The sequence below is a fragment of the Meriones unguiculatus genome, chromosome 8 (assembly GCF_030254825.1).
Source record: "Meriones unguiculatus strain TT.TT164.6M chromosome 8, Bangor_MerUng_6.1, whole genome shotgun sequence".
Classification (NCBI taxonomy): domain Eukaryota; kingdom Metazoa; phylum Chordata; class Mammalia; order Rodentia; family Muridae; genus Meriones; species Meriones unguiculatus.
Genome location: NC_083356.1, coordinates 117,802,029 through 117,818,022, shown reverse-complemented (window position 1 = coordinate 117,818,022; position 15,994 = coordinate 117,802,029). Strand labels below are relative to the sequence as shown.

The 15,994-nt window shown below is 50.8% G+C and overlaps 1 protein-coding gene across 1 annotated transcript; it reads left to right on the top strand.

Annotated features, from left to right (window-relative positions):
- Positions 1 to 13,499: 13,499 nt before the first annotated feature.
- Positions 13,500 to 15,555, top strand: Hoxd1 (homeobox D1). The gene is made up of 2 exons (XM_021650437.2): positions 13,500 to 14,240; positions 14,500 to 15,555. Exons 1-2 carry the CDS (start codon positions 13,613 to 13,615, stop codon positions 14,826 to 14,828), a joined length of 957 nt encoding a protein of 318 aa, XP_021506112.1. The 5' UTR covers positions 13,500 to 13,612; the 3' UTR covers positions 14,829 to 15,555.
- Positions 15,556 to 15,994: the final 439 nt, after the last annotated feature.

The following is a 15,994-nucleotide window of genomic DNA, read 5'->3' as shown; positions in this document are numbered from 1 at the left end:
AGAATTGTATCAACAGAATAAATGACTTCGATTGAAGGCATATTTTACACACTTTCGAGGCTTAACGTTGTTTTCTCGGAAACTTGCATTCATAGGCAGAATTTATAATTGTAAGAAATTATTTTTTAAGCTGGTAAGGAAATCGAAGAGGAGCTAGCTGCCTTGCAGGGACCGCAGCCACCTTTCTTAACTGGCTAAATATTAAATAGATGAATTGTCAGGCTGTTTAGATTCAATCCGGCTTCTCTCATCTCCTCTTCATACCATAAATAATAATAAAAATACATAATGCATCATGGCTGCAGGCGGTTCCCAGCGCGGTGTGTTACCGCAGGAGGATCTGCTGAGTCTGCGGGTGTCTGCAAAACCCCAAGTGTCATCTGTGGCTCGGGCTTCATGGATTAGACTTTAAACAGCGTCTAGCCCGGCTGACATCAGCTTCCTCTCGCACATAGGCTCTCAGGAAGTGTCAGGCCGGGGGCTCCCACTCCAGGCCCCCGCCGCCTCCCAGGCCGGGCTGTGGCGCGTTGGGGGAGGGGAGGGGCCAGCTTGGACCAGACCTGCCGCCTCCTCCGGGCTCCCGGAGTTCTGGAGACTTCAGAGAACCGCTTGTTTCTTCCCTGCCCCTCCCGTGGGTCACGTGACGGGCACCCTCGCTCCTAGCGTGGGTGGGGGCGGCGGCGGGTTGTGGGAGGGCGCGCTCCCACGCGGCCGCCCGCCCGGGAGAGCTGGGCCCGCGGCACAACCATTTAAAACTTCATAAATTATAAACAAGCCGCCCTGGCCTTCGCCATAAATTCCGCTTCTCTTGAGCCTGCAATTAGCGTGAGGAAGCACCCACGTCCAAAACCGGGCGAGCGCCCTCCGAAGGGCCCAGCGGCCCGGGCTTGCCAGCCTTTATTTATTTCCCGGTGCCACCCCCTCCGCGCCCGGGCTCTGCACACGGCCGCCTCCTCCCCCGCCACCGCGGGCGGCGCACACTCCGCTGGGTTCCCGCTCAGCCTCGGAAGGTCACAATAGCGGCTCTATCCGCCGAGGCGCCGGCCGCCTCCTCCCTCCCGGGTCTCCGCGAAGAAAGAGGAGTGGGGGAGGGGAGCCCGGCCAGCGATGGCGCCGGGGTCCTCAGGCCTCTGCTCTCGCTTCGCCACTCGCGGCAGGAGCTGGTGCGGGAAGATGGCAAGGGAAGGGAATCCTCACCCTAGCTTGTCTTTTCTCTCAAGACGGGTGCTCTGGGGCAGAGGAACACTGCCCCAAAGCTATCAGGTCTGCCAGAAGCCCATTGTGCCAGCGGCTTCCTTTCTGGTCCTCTGAACAGAAGCTCTTAGCCACAGCAGGGGGCTATGCCAGAAGGGAGGGGCATCCCGGCCTCTCCTGGGGGTGCCTGGGGTGTTGGTCTTGGGAGGTCTTCTTTTGCTGAAGGGCAAGGGTGGTTTAGTTCTGGCCTTGGCCAGCTCTCCTTTTTTCTCCAAAGCTTTTGAAGGGCGGGTGGTGGTGGTGGTGGTGGGATGTGGATCTCCGTTAGAGCTGAAGAACTTTAGATCTGAAGGAAAGAGATCAGGTCGTTGAGCCTGGTTTATGGGGTGGTTGTTATTTGGGCATTCCTGGTTGTTCTGTCCAGGCAATCAGATATGGGTTCACGTGGGATGACAGGCCCGCCCTGCTGCAAAGAGGGAAAGTTTCCCTTGCCTCCCAGGAAACCTCAGGATCCATCCTCGAGTGGAATGCCTAGGCCCAGTTGAGTTAGCCACGGGGTGGGAAGTTGCTTTGGAAGGCCCTGGAGGGCAGCTCTGGCCACGGGTGAGGAGGTAAGAAATCGGGCCATCAAGTACATATTCTGCCTTCTGGATTTCAGACCAAAACCTCCTTCAGGGACCCGACAGAGAACAAAACCCGCCTCTCGTGGAGTCATTAAGTTAACACCTCTTCTTTGTGAGGCTTTCCTGTGGGAGCCAGGGAGAGAGCAGGCAGCTAGGACCTCCCTTTGGTTCAGCCCAGAACCCAGCCTTCTCTCAGTCAGCGAAACGGCCTGGAGGCTGTTAACTTTGCTGAACAAGACTCCCCAAATTTCTGTCTCTAAGAACTACTAAAAGAGTGATTTCCTGCCCTAGCTACCATCCTTTCTCCCTCATTCTGTACCACCTCACTGGCCCTGGAGGGAAGCGACCTTCCAGCCAGCAGCCCAGGCTCTCCATCTGCTGAGGAGGACACCGGTGGGTGTATGTTTGAATAACAAAGAGGTTCCTTCCAATCGCAACTGCTCCACTTATTTGACATCCCCCCCCCGTGGGGGGGGAGTAGCGCAGAATCTTGTTTAAGCCTTCAATACTCGAGGGGTCGTCACAGGTCTGTTTTGACATTACCAGAATTTGGTGGAAACGTCCTTCAAGAAACTCCCTCAAGGGTTGGGCAATCCCGGTTTCCTGGCCTCGGAAGGTCCTCTTCATCTGGACTGTCTTTGACAAAACTTTGGTCCTTCTTTGAGAAACTTAAAGAAAATAGCAGCAGAAATTTGTGAGTATGTGAGAGGCAGGAGGCCCATACCCAACGCTCCCGGTTTTCCCTCCTCACTCCTGGGCACTGCAACTTTCCAGACGGGGTGTGTTTAGAATCTGGGTCAACAGACCTTTGGGCATTGAGACACTTGGCAAGCAGAGCCTGAGCTGTGCCCAGCCAGTCCTTCCCTAACCCACACCTCTGAGGGCTTGCTCGCTTAGATTTCTCTCTCAGAAGGCCTGGGTGGCTAGAGGGTGAATCGTCTGCCCTTCCCGCTGGTGCTGAGGGAATGTTGGCTGGAGAGGACGATCACTTAAGGCTCATGGTTGCCTTGTTGTCCGCTCTACAAATGTTCTTACCTTTGGGGTCCAAGGTCTGTGTCAAATGGATTTATAAACCTGGCCCGAAGCCCTTTCTTAAACGTTTCCCTCAGGTCTCACTTTCTGCTTGTCAAGTTGCAAAGTTCAAAGACAATCCATTTTAGGTCAGGCCCGGTGTGAAGCAAACTGAAAAGACTCCCCACGTGGTGGAAGGCCCAAGGCACAGAGAGAGATGGATGCCAACATGCCACCCCACCCACTCCAGCCTGAGGGGTGGAGGCCATTGCGCGAGTTTTCTTGTTCTACATCTTGTGATAATTATCTTTAAAAACAACCTAGGAGTTGAACTGATGGTTAATGTGGCGGGTGGCGAATGTGCACTCTCCCACAGCCCACTTGGCTGGGTCCTTTGGCTAGTCAACAAGGTCTGGAAAAATTACCAATGTGAGGTTAGCATTAGAGGGGACCAGAGGAAGAGGAGATCTTCGTATGAGCCAGAATTCTCAGAGAGCTTTGGTAATGATGCAGAGCAGGTGGACCGGGGAGCTGAGACTTAAACCAGGCCGCGAGGGCCTGTGGGTAAGGCCCTTTCTTAAAGAAAGGAGACCGGAAGAGGCTTTCAAGGCTCTATTGTTCACTTCCCTGGCCTGCAAACACCCTATCCTAGCCCTCCCCACCTTCTTCCCAGCGCAGCGCGGGAAAGTGGGTCACGCGAGGAGAGCTCTGGGGAGTTGGTCCCAGCGCCCCTCACTGCCGCCTGCCATTCCTCGGAGCAGCGCCGACGCCATCCCCGCGGCTGGCAGAGGACACAAAGAAAGCCTGGACTCAGCCCCCGGACCCTGGGTCACCTGAAGCAGGAGGCTGGGTGGGGGGGTTGTTTCCAGTCTCCGAGCCCCGGTCGCTCGTGGGGACAATAGCCGCCGCCTGCCCGGGGAGGCCGGGCGCCCCCCACCCCCAAAGCCCGCCGGGCCCGCGCTGGCCGGCAGCCGCCCGCCCGCCGGTGCTCCCGCACCCACCTGGCACCCGCCCGCAAAGACAAACGGTGAGTCAATCACCCACCGGCTGGCGGTCGCGTCCTCCGAGCCCGCCCCGGAGGCGGGGTGGGGAGTGGGGTTTCTCTGTGTGTGTGTCTGGGGTGGGGGGCGGGAAAGGTTAGTCCTATTAAGAGTTCATCAATCACCGTTTGTGCACTTTTCGCGCGACAGCGGTTCCTCCTGCTTTGGAGCAAGTCTGGGCCAGCTGGGAGCCGACCAGAAACCGCAAGCGGAGGAGACGCTGGCGCTCCGGGGGAGCGCGAAGGGAGGGCGCGACGCACGGCCCCGCACCCCACCGGGCCAGCAGCGGCGAGGGCGGCCCTTCAGGAGCGCGGGGACGCGCCGCGCCGGAGGGCAGGGCCACGACTCGCTCTTGAGCTCTGCCAGCAAGGACCTCGAACTTCGCAGCAAGCCAGCTCCCACGCTAGCCTCTGACCCTTGCTGACCCGCATTCCCGCCTACCCCAATGACACTCACACAGGCAGCTCTATTCCTAGAAAGGGGGAAAAAAAAACCTCTCCGAAGGCAGGGCAAGAAAAATCCCAATGAATCAAGGTTTCTTATTGACCCCAAGTCTGCCTGCAGGCCTCTTTTGCGTGGGCTTAAGTAGGTCAAGGCTGCTATTGAACTTGGAGTAAACTTGAAGGCCATTTAAAGTTTCAGAAAAGTATGCATACACACCATGCACAGCATCTTTCTTGTCTAATGTAGCAACAAGACGCCTAAGTCTTTTTTCTTCTTCAGCTCTTTGGAGGGTTCATTTTAGTAATATCATAAAGGAAAGCCTGGAAGTTTCTAGAGACATTCATGAACCTTGGAATTGTTTGCAACAGGCCGGTTGGGTGGACTAGGGGGTGACACATTCCTTTGCCACTTCTGGAGTGGCAAGCGCTGTCAGTAAATTCCAAACGCCTTGGCCTAGTCTCCCTGGTGCCCTTTTCTCCGGGTGGCATTGGTTGAAATCTTTCTTCAGTTGGGTAAGCTGCATTGCTCATCAAAGTCCTAGCCCTGTCCTTCCTTCTCCCAGCCTTCCTCTTTGCCCTCATTATTTGGGATGAAAATCAACTTATTTGGGGAAAAAAAAAAAGTCTTGCTGCCATTTTGCTTCAGACAGAAGGTGAGGCGTTCAGGCCTCGCACGATACCCCCAACCCACTGAGCAATAAAAACACAAACCCTGCTGTTCTCTGCTCAGTTTCTCCCTCCTGACCTTCCGCCAAATCCAGTTCCTGTGTGCGCTGAGTTGTGCTGTGGGATACAAGGCTGTGATGAGGAAGAGGGATACTTTTAAAAACAGCCCGATAGGGCTACAGTGTTCGCTCACACTGTTCCCGGAATATAGAAAAGAGCCCTTAACCATACCGTAGTGTCAGACAGGCTACTCAGGTGATTTTGGGTTCTTGAAGAGTTTAGATTTTTTCAGGTCAGCAAAGAAAGAACAAGCCAGGCAGAGAAAAGAGCTTGTGTGAAGAAAAGATGACAAGAGAAGAAAGAGCAAGGGGAGGAGTTTGAGTAGGGTGCCATGAGTGGGAAGAGAGTTTCTGCAAGGTTTGGACCTCTCCCGTGGGCTGGAGCTGCTGAGTCAGGGGTTCAGCTAACTCCTGGGGTCGCTGCATTTTAATGAGGAGGATAGTTAAGTGGAGGGACAGTAACGAGGAGGCTGAGAAGAAAAGGCATTTAAGAGGTTGGATTCTCAGGACTTGGTGATAAGCTGAGTGAGTAAAACAGGAGTTGTGACATTAACTCCTACCTTTCTGTTTGGAGGGCCTGAGTGGGAGTCAAGCCATCAACCACAATGAATAGAGGAGGAGGAAGAGACTGGAAGGAAAGGAATCTCATGAGCTCAGTTCAGGTCTATGTTGTGTTTTCCACTTTGCTGCTGCTACATTGCAACTCACTTAATCTTTCTGAACTTCACTTTTATCAATGAAACAGTCAATAAGGGTATCTACCTATAGGTTTATCATCATAAGTGTAGGAGAGAGAGAGACAGAGAGAAAGACGGAGAGAATCGTTATCTTCACCAGGCCCAAGTGAATGTTCTATATAAAGCTAAAACCAAGAGGAAACACACCCCACCCTCATTATGTCAGTCAATACTTAGATCCTGGGTGGCCCCAAGGAAATAAGTCCCCGGGAAATTAAAAACAAAACCACCCTATTGCTTCCCAGATATTGAATCCAAGCTAATGGTTAGGGCAAGGTCAGATCAGGTTACTAATCAAAGCCCCCTGCTTCCAGTGGGTGCGCTCTGGAGAATTCACATAGAAATGTGGTCTTGGGATCAGACCACTGAAGAGGAGGCCTCTTAGCTGACGTCCAAAAGCGTGTGTGTGTGTGTGTGTGTGTGTGTGTGGGTGTGTGTGTTTAATATCACATGTCTATCAGGGGATGCTAAAGTTCCATAAGCTCTATGAGGAACAGTACACTATTTAAAAAAAAAAAGCATTGGGCATCTGACCCCGGGCATCAACAGGGATGTGGCTACAAGTTGCTTGTCTTTTCTGTACCAGTTATCATCTGTGAAATAGATCAGATAAGAGAAAAACAAATGACATTTTATAGGATGCTGTATGGGTAAATAAGAGATGAAATTTTCTACTTATCAGATTAAAAAAAAAAAAAAAGCCAAACCTTTAATATCCTGATGATTTGGTGAGGGTGTTAGAACACAGGAGTTCTGATAAGTCAGTGACTGATTGAAATTTAAGATGAGTTTTTGTTTGTTTGAGGCAGGGTTTTTCTCAATTGCCCAGACTGTGCCTTGAACTTTTCTTTTTAAAGAGATGTATTTTACTTTATGTGTCTGAGACTTTTGTTTGAATGTAGATATGTACACTACATGCTCGGTGTCTAAGGAGTTCAGAAGAAGGTTTAAGTTTCCTGGAAGTGACGTGCAGACAGTTGACTGCCATTTGGGTCACGAGAATCAAACCCAGGTCCTCTGGAAGGGCAGAAGCAGGGGTCCTTAAGCACTGAGCCATCTCTCCAGCCTCGGATTGCATTCTTGAGCCTCCTTCCTCTTGAGTGCTGGAATTACAAGCATGTGTGGCCATACCTCTCTCTACCTTGCTTCACGTTGCTGGTGTGTTTTTTGAGACACAGCTTCTCTGTGCAGCCCTGGCTGTCCTGGACTCACTTTGTAGACCAGGCTAGCCTTGAACTCACAGAAATCCGTCTGACTCTGCCTTGCAAGTACTGAGATTAAAGGCCTGAGCCACCACAGCCTAGCTTCAAGAAATTTCTTAATGGGTAAAAAAAATGTATATGTGTATTAACTAGCAAAATCAAGTAAGCAAGTGCACACAGTAGAAGAGTGTGAAGTTTCAAAAGTTGGCTGGGAGGTTCTGTGTGTGTTTTGTATGGGAAGATCTTAAGATACAACGAAGGAAAAAAACACAAGTGCTATAGACCCTCTCTAGCAGGCTACCATTGGGAGACATGAACTGTTCATGTATAAAGTGTCTCTGAGGGGCTGGAGAGATGGCTCAGTGGTTTAGAACACTGGCTGCTCTTCCAGAGGACTCATGTTTAATCCCCAGCACCCTCACGGCAGCTCACAACTGTCTGCAACTCCAAGACCTGACACCCTCACAGAGACATACATGCAGGCAAACCACCTATGAACATAAAATAAGAAGTAAATTTAAAAAGTGTCTCTGAAAAAAATATTCATAAAAAGAGTAAAACTGGTTCCTTATGTGAAGAGGTACTAGACAGCTGGGGACAAGAGTGAAAGAAAAACTTCACTGCATTCTGCTTTGAATGAGCCACACAATTGTCAATTAAAAAAATAAAGCAATTAAAAATTCATTACTGATTAAACATAAATTACTTATTTATAAAATTTATTATTATTATTACAATGGTTTATGGGCACATAACCCCAGGGATTTGTGAATGCTAGGCAAATGGAATACCATTGAGCTACATCCCAGCTGTCAAAGCAACAAATTAGGAGCTGAGAAATGGCTTACCAGTTGAGAGCACTGGCTACTCTCCCAAATGACCTGGATTTGAGCACCCACATAGCAGCTAAGAATGGTATCTCCAATTCCAGGGGCTGTGATGCCCATATTCTAGCCTTTGTGGGCCCCGTACCCATGTATTAAACATATATACATACAGGCAAAACATCTAAATACATAAAACAACTTAAGCAACAGGTTATAAATGGTTAGTACATATGTATCACATTAGTACATACCTGTGTGTTTTCATACATATCTTTAAAAATATGAACACAGGGCCCAGAGAATTGGCTCAGTGGTTAAAGGCACTACACTTGTTGTTCTTGTGAAAGACCTGGGCTTGATTTCTAGCACCTCCATGGAGGCTCACCATCTCTTTGGGCACCAAGCATACAAATGGTGTACAGACACAAACACATAAAATAATAAATATAAATCTTTAAAAAAAAGAGTGTGGTGGTGCACACCTTTAAAAATGTGAATACAACAGAGAGAGGGGAAGGCTTTTATAAAAACTGTACCAAAGACAGAAAAATATAGAAATCCATCTCCTACAAATAAGAAGAGAAGAGCATGCTGAGAATTTTTTTTCCAGTGCTAGGGTCAAACTCCAGGCCTTATGCATACCAGACACACATTCTACCACCAAACACAACCCCAACCCTTTTGCCAAGAAAAATTATAGCATATGGTGAAGGGTTAACACGCAAAGGGGTTATAAACTAATAAAGAATCAACACAAACCTATTAGAAATATTAAACCAAAGACAGGCCATCTTCTGTTTGCTCCTTTTTGCACTTGCTCTACCCAATGAAATCAACTTAGGGTCATTTCTTGTGGTCCTGCGAGGGTTCTGATGATAATCAGCCTCGCTGGAAACATGGAGATCCTGAACCCTTGCAGGCTCATCTTTGCCTACTCATGTTGGAGACTCAGGATGGAGCTACACAAGTCTAAGGCACAGGTTTAGCAAACATGTCTGGGAGATGCTCTCCCAGAAACTGGGGCACCTCCTTCAACACTGCTCCGCCTGCAGAACACCAGTGCACACAGATTGACAGTGCCATAGTGCCAGCGCCAAACGGGGGCTGCCTTAGCTCTTCCTTTGTCCAGACTGTAGGAAGACCCTGGACTGCAAAGTCCAAGCTCCATCATTTTTGGTAGGATGGCATTTTCTTTCAACTCCTGAGTAGAGCAACTTTCTCCCTAAAACCAAGAGTTTGAACCAGTCATGTCTAAGGCGTCTTTTAGGCTTGCCACCTTACACTGTGGAAGATCAGCCTTTAGCCAGAGGAAGTTAGGCCAAGTTACATTTCACCCTTTGGGGAATCTCTGAGGTCCAAATGCTTCTTCCAGATAATTTGGGAGACAGAAGGAAATGAGAGTTAAAGGACCCATCCTTATTCCTCTGCTTACAACATTGCTTCAGAATCACTCCTGGATTTCTCCAAGGAACAGAAGAAACAAATTTCACTTCCCACCCATTCAAGGTGAGCTATGGGAATGACTGGCAGAATATGGCCAGCATCAGAAAACACTAACTGGCTAGAAAAACTCGTGAATTTCCTGCTGACCACTTCCTCAAGGTTTATTTATTTATTAATTTATTATTGATGCATGTGTATGTGTGTCTGTGTACACATATACACACACGTGTGTGGTTGCCCAAGGAAGCCAGGAAAAGGAATTAGATCATCTGGAGCTAGAGGATGCATTACCAGCTGTCCAGTGTGAGGGTTGGTTGCTGACCTCAGGTCTACAAGAGCAGCAGCCTTGTCAACCTCTGGGCTCTCCAGCCCCAACTGACCATGTCTGCAAGATGTTCTCCGGAGCCGTAGACCGTTTAGACTTAAGCTTGACCCTTGACATTGGTTTGTCTACACTGCTGCTCAGCAAGCTCGCAGACACTGTTGGGGACACTCATGTGTGGCTATCCCAGTGACACTGTTCCTTCACTCTGCTCATTTCCTTTCAGTTCTGTTCCCCCAACCTCAACTTCCACTGTAGAAATTTTCAAAGTGTAGTTTTGAGTATCTGCAATACGATCACCCAAGAAGCTTGTTAAAATTAAAGATTCGTGTTGGAGAAAGGTCTCAGCAGTTAAGAGCAATGGCTGTTCCTCCAGAGGACCTGGGTTCAATTCCTAGCATCCACATGGTAGCTCACAACAGCCTGTAACCACACTTTCAGGGGACCCAACACCCTTACACAGACATGCAGGCAGAACACCAATGCACACAGAAAGAAATAAATCTTAAGGGAGGGTTGTGCTAGAGAGTGGCACAGAGGTTAAGAGCACTGTCTGCTCTTCCAAAGGTCCTGAGTTCAATTCCCAGCAACCACACGGTGGCCCAGAATCATCTATTATGAAACCTGATGTCCTCTTCTGGCCTGTAGGCATACATGCAGACAGAATACTGTATACATAATAAATAAATAAATCTTTAGAAAAGACCAAAACAAAACACACTTACTTTTCATTTTAAGCCAGGCAGTGGTGACACCATGCCTTTAATGCCAGCACTTGGGAGGCAGAGGCAGAGGCAGGTAGATCTTTGAGGCCAACCTGGTCTACAGAGTGAACTCCAGGACAGCCAGAACTAAAACAGGGAATCCCTGTCTTGAAAAAAACAAACAAATAAACAACAACAACAAAAAAGGATTCCTGAGCTAGACATGTTTGGGTTAAAATCTCTTTTTAAGGGAAAGACACAGCATTTAACTGTTTCCTTAGTGAGGGTCTGGTTATCAGATTGCTAATAAGTCTGGAATCCCTGTATTTAGGACCTCTTCATCCAACTTCTGTCCTTTGATGGTTGAAGATACTTGAGAGAACTGTGTCCTAATCTATTTTCTCTTAGTCTGGTGAGAAGAGAAAATATCTTGACTCCCTTAATTTAAGTCCCACAGGTAAGAGATCATCAGATCTGTGGAGTCAAGAGTTTGCTCTTAAGGATCTCCAAGGGTTAGCACAGCTAAGAGTGTGTGGAGGATGCCCTGCTGTTTCTTAGGATCAACTTTAAGCACACAGAAGCCAAGGCCACCAGGAGCCACTGCTTCTACCAGAAAAGAAGCATGCTATTGGAAGAAGAGAGAAAGGTAGTGGGGGAGGGTGGGAATGCGGATGGCTGCTGTGGTGAGCAGACGGGCTATTTCAAAGCATTCCTACATCAAACACACCCTGGTAATCAGGCCTCTCTGCTGTAACCTCCCATTGAGAACCCACAGCACCAAGACTCAGAGGGACAAGAGGCCTTTAGGGATTCATGATGCGAACAATTACTAAAATTTGTAAGATGTTTCCCCCATACTCTAATGACACTGGAGACAAACTGGATAGGTACTTAAAATATCCTCTATCCATATTTTTATGCATCCCCCCCCCCAAGAATATCTTCCACTCTCTCCTCAGATAATTATAGACTAAGATTATTCTGGAGTATGAGCTGGGAATACAGTGGCCGAGCACTTACCTAACCTGTGTGAGGTTTGGGTGTGTGATTGTGTGTGTGTGTGTGTGTGAGAGAGAGAGAGAGAGAGAGAGAGACAGAGAGACAGAGAGACAGAGACAGAGAGAGAGAGAGATCTAGTAGACTTAAAATAGAGCAAATGAAGGCAGAATGAATCTTGTTCCTTTGGTTTGAGACTATCTTTTTCTAGACATAATCAAATGTCCTTACCTAGTGCAGATGGCAAAAATCTACTGAATTTGGGCACAAAATGGCTAGGCTTGGCTTCCAACAGACATTGAGTAAGCCAGCTCAAGGGCTGAGCATGAGGCTCAGCAGGAGAGCGCTTGCTTAGCACGGCCAGGCCCTGGGTGGATGTCTAGCACATCAACACCAAAACCCAAGAACCAGCTCTTGAGGAAAGACAGCAGTCTGAGCTAGGAGCACAGGGTACCCTGAGGACTCAAAGGAGGAGCGAATGATAAACAGACCTTAGCTCTCTGTTGGCTTCATCTGGGAACTACAGTTGGGTCTGGACAAATATGGAACCCTACTCCAACCCCCCACTTCTGATGTTCACTCTCGATACAACTGTGAAAACAAAACAACAATTACTTCATTTAAGTTTAGTATACTTTCTGCTTCAAGCAAAGACAAAAAAAAAGTCTCTCAAAATTTGCTGCAGGGAAAGTAGATAATGTATAGTTTTAGGTGGGAGGCATACTTTTAAAAGTGGGATTCTACTTTCCATTCAATTCCAAGACCCCATGCCCCTTGTAGCTTTGTGCTCAGGCACCTGACACCTCTTCCTCTCCTAACTCCAGGTCCTTCGTCATCACCAGCTCAACCTCGCCAGCACAATATACTTTGGGTGTAGCTTTGTTTACTCACAAGTCCACAGGCCTGAAATGGACTCATTCCCTGGACCGGGATGCCTGAGAGTGGAATTTTAGGCAAGGGCTCAATCACTCCTTCAATGACAACTGGATCCACAATTAAACCTTACTCACTCTAACTTAGAGACTGTAACGACTCAGGTTTTCAAGGGCACTCGAATAAACTAAGAGCAGACCCTTTAGGGTCTTCACCACACAGGCTTTTGGGAAACCACCTTCATTTACTTATAGCTGTGTGTAAATAACCTGTGTTTATTTAACTTGGTATTTTCCCACTGCCCTAAAGAGGAAAACGTGAACAGAAATGCTTAAGGAAGTTGGAAAGTTTGTCGATGTAAAGCCTGTCTGTATAACCCTTCTACCCTTCATTTCCTGTGCCAATTGCACTTTTATTTCCCGTCTCTCTACACTCAGTAAACAAAACCATATTATCAAGGGAAAGAAGTGAGCCCATTAACATCGCCAGCCCTCAGATTTCACTCGCAAGAGACGACGCAGCACTTATCTGATGGAGCAGAGCTTTAATTGCTTTAAGGTACACGCCAGTCCAAGCCTCTGAGATCTGACCAGTCCCCAAGATGTCTTTGCTCCCTCCTCCAGCCAAGAGTCTCTCTGAAAGCGTGCGCAGCGCCCGTGCCAGCCTCCCAGATAGAGCACAAGGGCCTTTCCGCCCGGATTCTTTATTCTGATGACCTCGCCAGAGGGGAAAGTCCAGCATCTTCCCCACGAGACAGACACTTACTTTCTGCCCAAATCAGCACTGACACTACAAATATCCGTCCTCACTGAAGGGAATGAATGCCATGAGGGATGGGGCAAAGAAAAGCTAGTGAAAATGACTTCAACCCTGGCCTACAGGGTCCCAGGAGTCGTCCTTGAGGCGCAAAAGAGGGAAGAGGTAACATCTTTAGGACAAGAGTGATTCCTTGAGCCAAGAAACCCCAGGGCACCTAGGAATAGGGTCCAGAGTAACTTGACCTTCGAGAAGGTGGAGTCCCCGCAGGGCAAAGGCAATCCTCCCACCCCGCCTCTTCCAACCCACCCCGCCAGTCCCCGGGGGCTTCAGCGAGGGACCGGTCCTGACCGCCGCACCCCTCACCCTCCTCTGCCTTTCTCCAGCTATACCTGTCCGGGGAGCTGGGGTCCAGGCCCTCGCCCCGCCCTTCCCAGGCCAGCGCCGCCGCTCTCCCCGGGGCTGGGCGGAGGCCCCCGGCAGCCAGGGCGAAGTTGGCTGCGGGGCAGGCGCGAGGAACCGCACTCCAGCCGGGCCCGGGCCAGTGCGGGGAAGGCGCCGATTGGCCGGCCGGCGCCACGTGGCCGCCGCCGCCGGTATATGAGGCCACTATCTACCCCGGGCTGGCTCGCCATGGCCCGGCGGGGGCAGCGGGGGTAGCGGGGAGGCGGAGCCGCGCGAACCTTCGGGGCGCGGGCGCCGGGGGGCACCGAGCCATGAGCTCCTACCTGGAGTACGTGTCGTGCGCCGGCGGCGGCGGCGGCGGGGGGCCGGGTGGCCAGGCGCTCAGCTTCGCACCCAAGTTCCGCCGCGCCGACGCGCGCCCCGGGGCCCTGCAGCCCGCCTTCGCCCTGGGCGGCGGCGACGGCGCGTTCGCCGGCTGCCTGCCCCTGGCCGCCGGCCGGCCCGCGCCGTCGCCCCCCGCGCCGCCCCCGGGCGCGCCCCGCTTCTCGCCCTGCACCCTGGAGGGCGCCTACGAGCGGGGCGCCGCGCCCGCCGCCGACTACGGCTTCCTGGGCCCCGGGCCGGCCGTGGAGCTCCCGGGCGCGCTGGCGAGGGCGGCGGACGGCGGCGGCGGGGCGCACGTCCACTACGCCACCTCGGCCGTCTTCTCCGGCGGGGGCCCCTTCCTGCTCAGCGGCCAGGTGGACCTCGGCGCCTTCGGCGAGCCCGGCCCCTTCCCCGCGTGTCTCAAGGAGCGCGCGGACGGCCAGCCCGGGCCCTTCCACGCTGGGTCCCCGGCCCCCGGAGCCTGTCCCAAGCCCGCTTCCCCCGCCTCCGGCCTCCCGGTGGCCTTCAGCACTTTCGAGTGGATGAAAGTGAAGAGGAACGCCCCCAGGAAAAGTAAGGAGGTGGGCGCCGGGGGTGGGGGGGAGGCATCTGGGCCCCGGGAGCCTTCTCCTGCGGCCAGAGCCCAGGGTCAGAAGATGCCCCAGGCGCTGAGAACATCCGGACAGAGCCGTCGGCGGGGCGACTTCTGCGAGCACAGCTGTGTCCACCGCTCGGGGGGGGGGGGGCGCTGTGACTTGGATCCTAATTCTGAGCCCCAACCGCAGAGTCTCGGCACCCCTCGCCCCGCTGACACCTTGTCTCTGTGTTGCAGGCAAACTCTCCGAATACGGAGCCGCAAGCCCCTCCAGCGCCATCCGCACGAACTTCAGCACCAAGCAGCTGACAGAGCTGGAGAAGGAGTTTCATTTCAATAAGTACCTCACCAGAGCCCGACGCATCGAGATAGCCAGCTGCCTGCAGCTCAATGACACCCAGGTCAAAATCTGGTTCCAGAACCGTAGGATGAAACAGAAGAAGAGGGAACGGGAGGGGCTTCTGGCGGCCTCTGTGGCCTCCCTTCAGCTGCCCCGGTCGGAAACAAGTCCCAGCAAATCTGGCAGGAACCTAGGAAGCCCTTCTCAGGCTCAGGAGCCTTCCTGAGGTCCCTTCCTGAGGCTGAGGACCTTTGGTGTGCTGAAGGCAGACTGTCCCCACTCTTGTATAGACTTAGGAGCTCAGCTTGGGCTGAAGGTGGGCGTGGGCAGAAATTAGCACAGATTTTACTTGGCAAAGGAACTGTCCAAATTGGCTTAGAGTTCCAGAGGCCGTGTATAGAGATATTATTTTGATATCTCTTATTTGCATATTTTATTTTGGCTCATCAGGGAAAAGGTGTCTGGCTACCAGCCGAAAGGCTTCTGTGTTAGTCATGTGCAAATCTTGGGTGCAGAGTGGCAGGCCGCTGAACTCTGTGAACCCTCCGATGGGGCCAGAAAGGCACCTCTCTGGAGTTATTTCAGGTTTGCTCTCCAGGACACGCTACATGTTTTCGGCTTCTTGAGATGACCAGGGCTGGTAGGCTCTCCTTGATGTCGCTATGCTGCTCCGATGATGATCTTCTAGTTGCACTCCAGTTTGTTTGTTCAAAATGGTCCCTACCTCTTCGTGTGCCTGCGTGAAGTGACAATCGCTGTTTAGTTAGTAGCTGAACGAATCCACAGGGCGGATAGGACCTGAATTATACCTTGACATCAGTTACTCAAACTTGAATTGTAAATACGTACAGTATGTATATTTTTGAAAGATTTGCTTGCAGTGAGCCTATATATGACATTTGATGTCAGGCATAGCATGTAAAGGTTTGGACTCTTTTTTGTAATAAAAGTTACAGAATATACTATTCTCTGCGTTTTGCCTTTTTTTTTTTTTAACATCCCTTTCACTTTGATTCCTTAAGCTGTTTCAGTTCCCTTCATTTGGAATTGCTTGACTATAAAATGGGAATTTGTTTACCTTGGTAACCTAAAATTACTACCACCGCCGCCGCCTCCTCCTTTGAGTTTGTTTTTTGTTTCTTTTTGAGAGGAGTTTCTCTGTGTAGCCCTGACTGTCCTGGAACTCACTCTGTAGAGCCAGCTGGCCTTGAATTCTGAGAGCTGCCTGTCTCCGCCTCCCAGGTGCTGGGGTTAAAGGTGGGTGCCCCAACGGGCAAAAGCAACACTTCTTCCAGGGTATACACACAAAGCCAATTGTCCATAATTATCTGGGCAAATCAAGTAGAGAACTACTCTGCTAAATTCAAAATGCTAAGGAGATGCTTCCCTTAC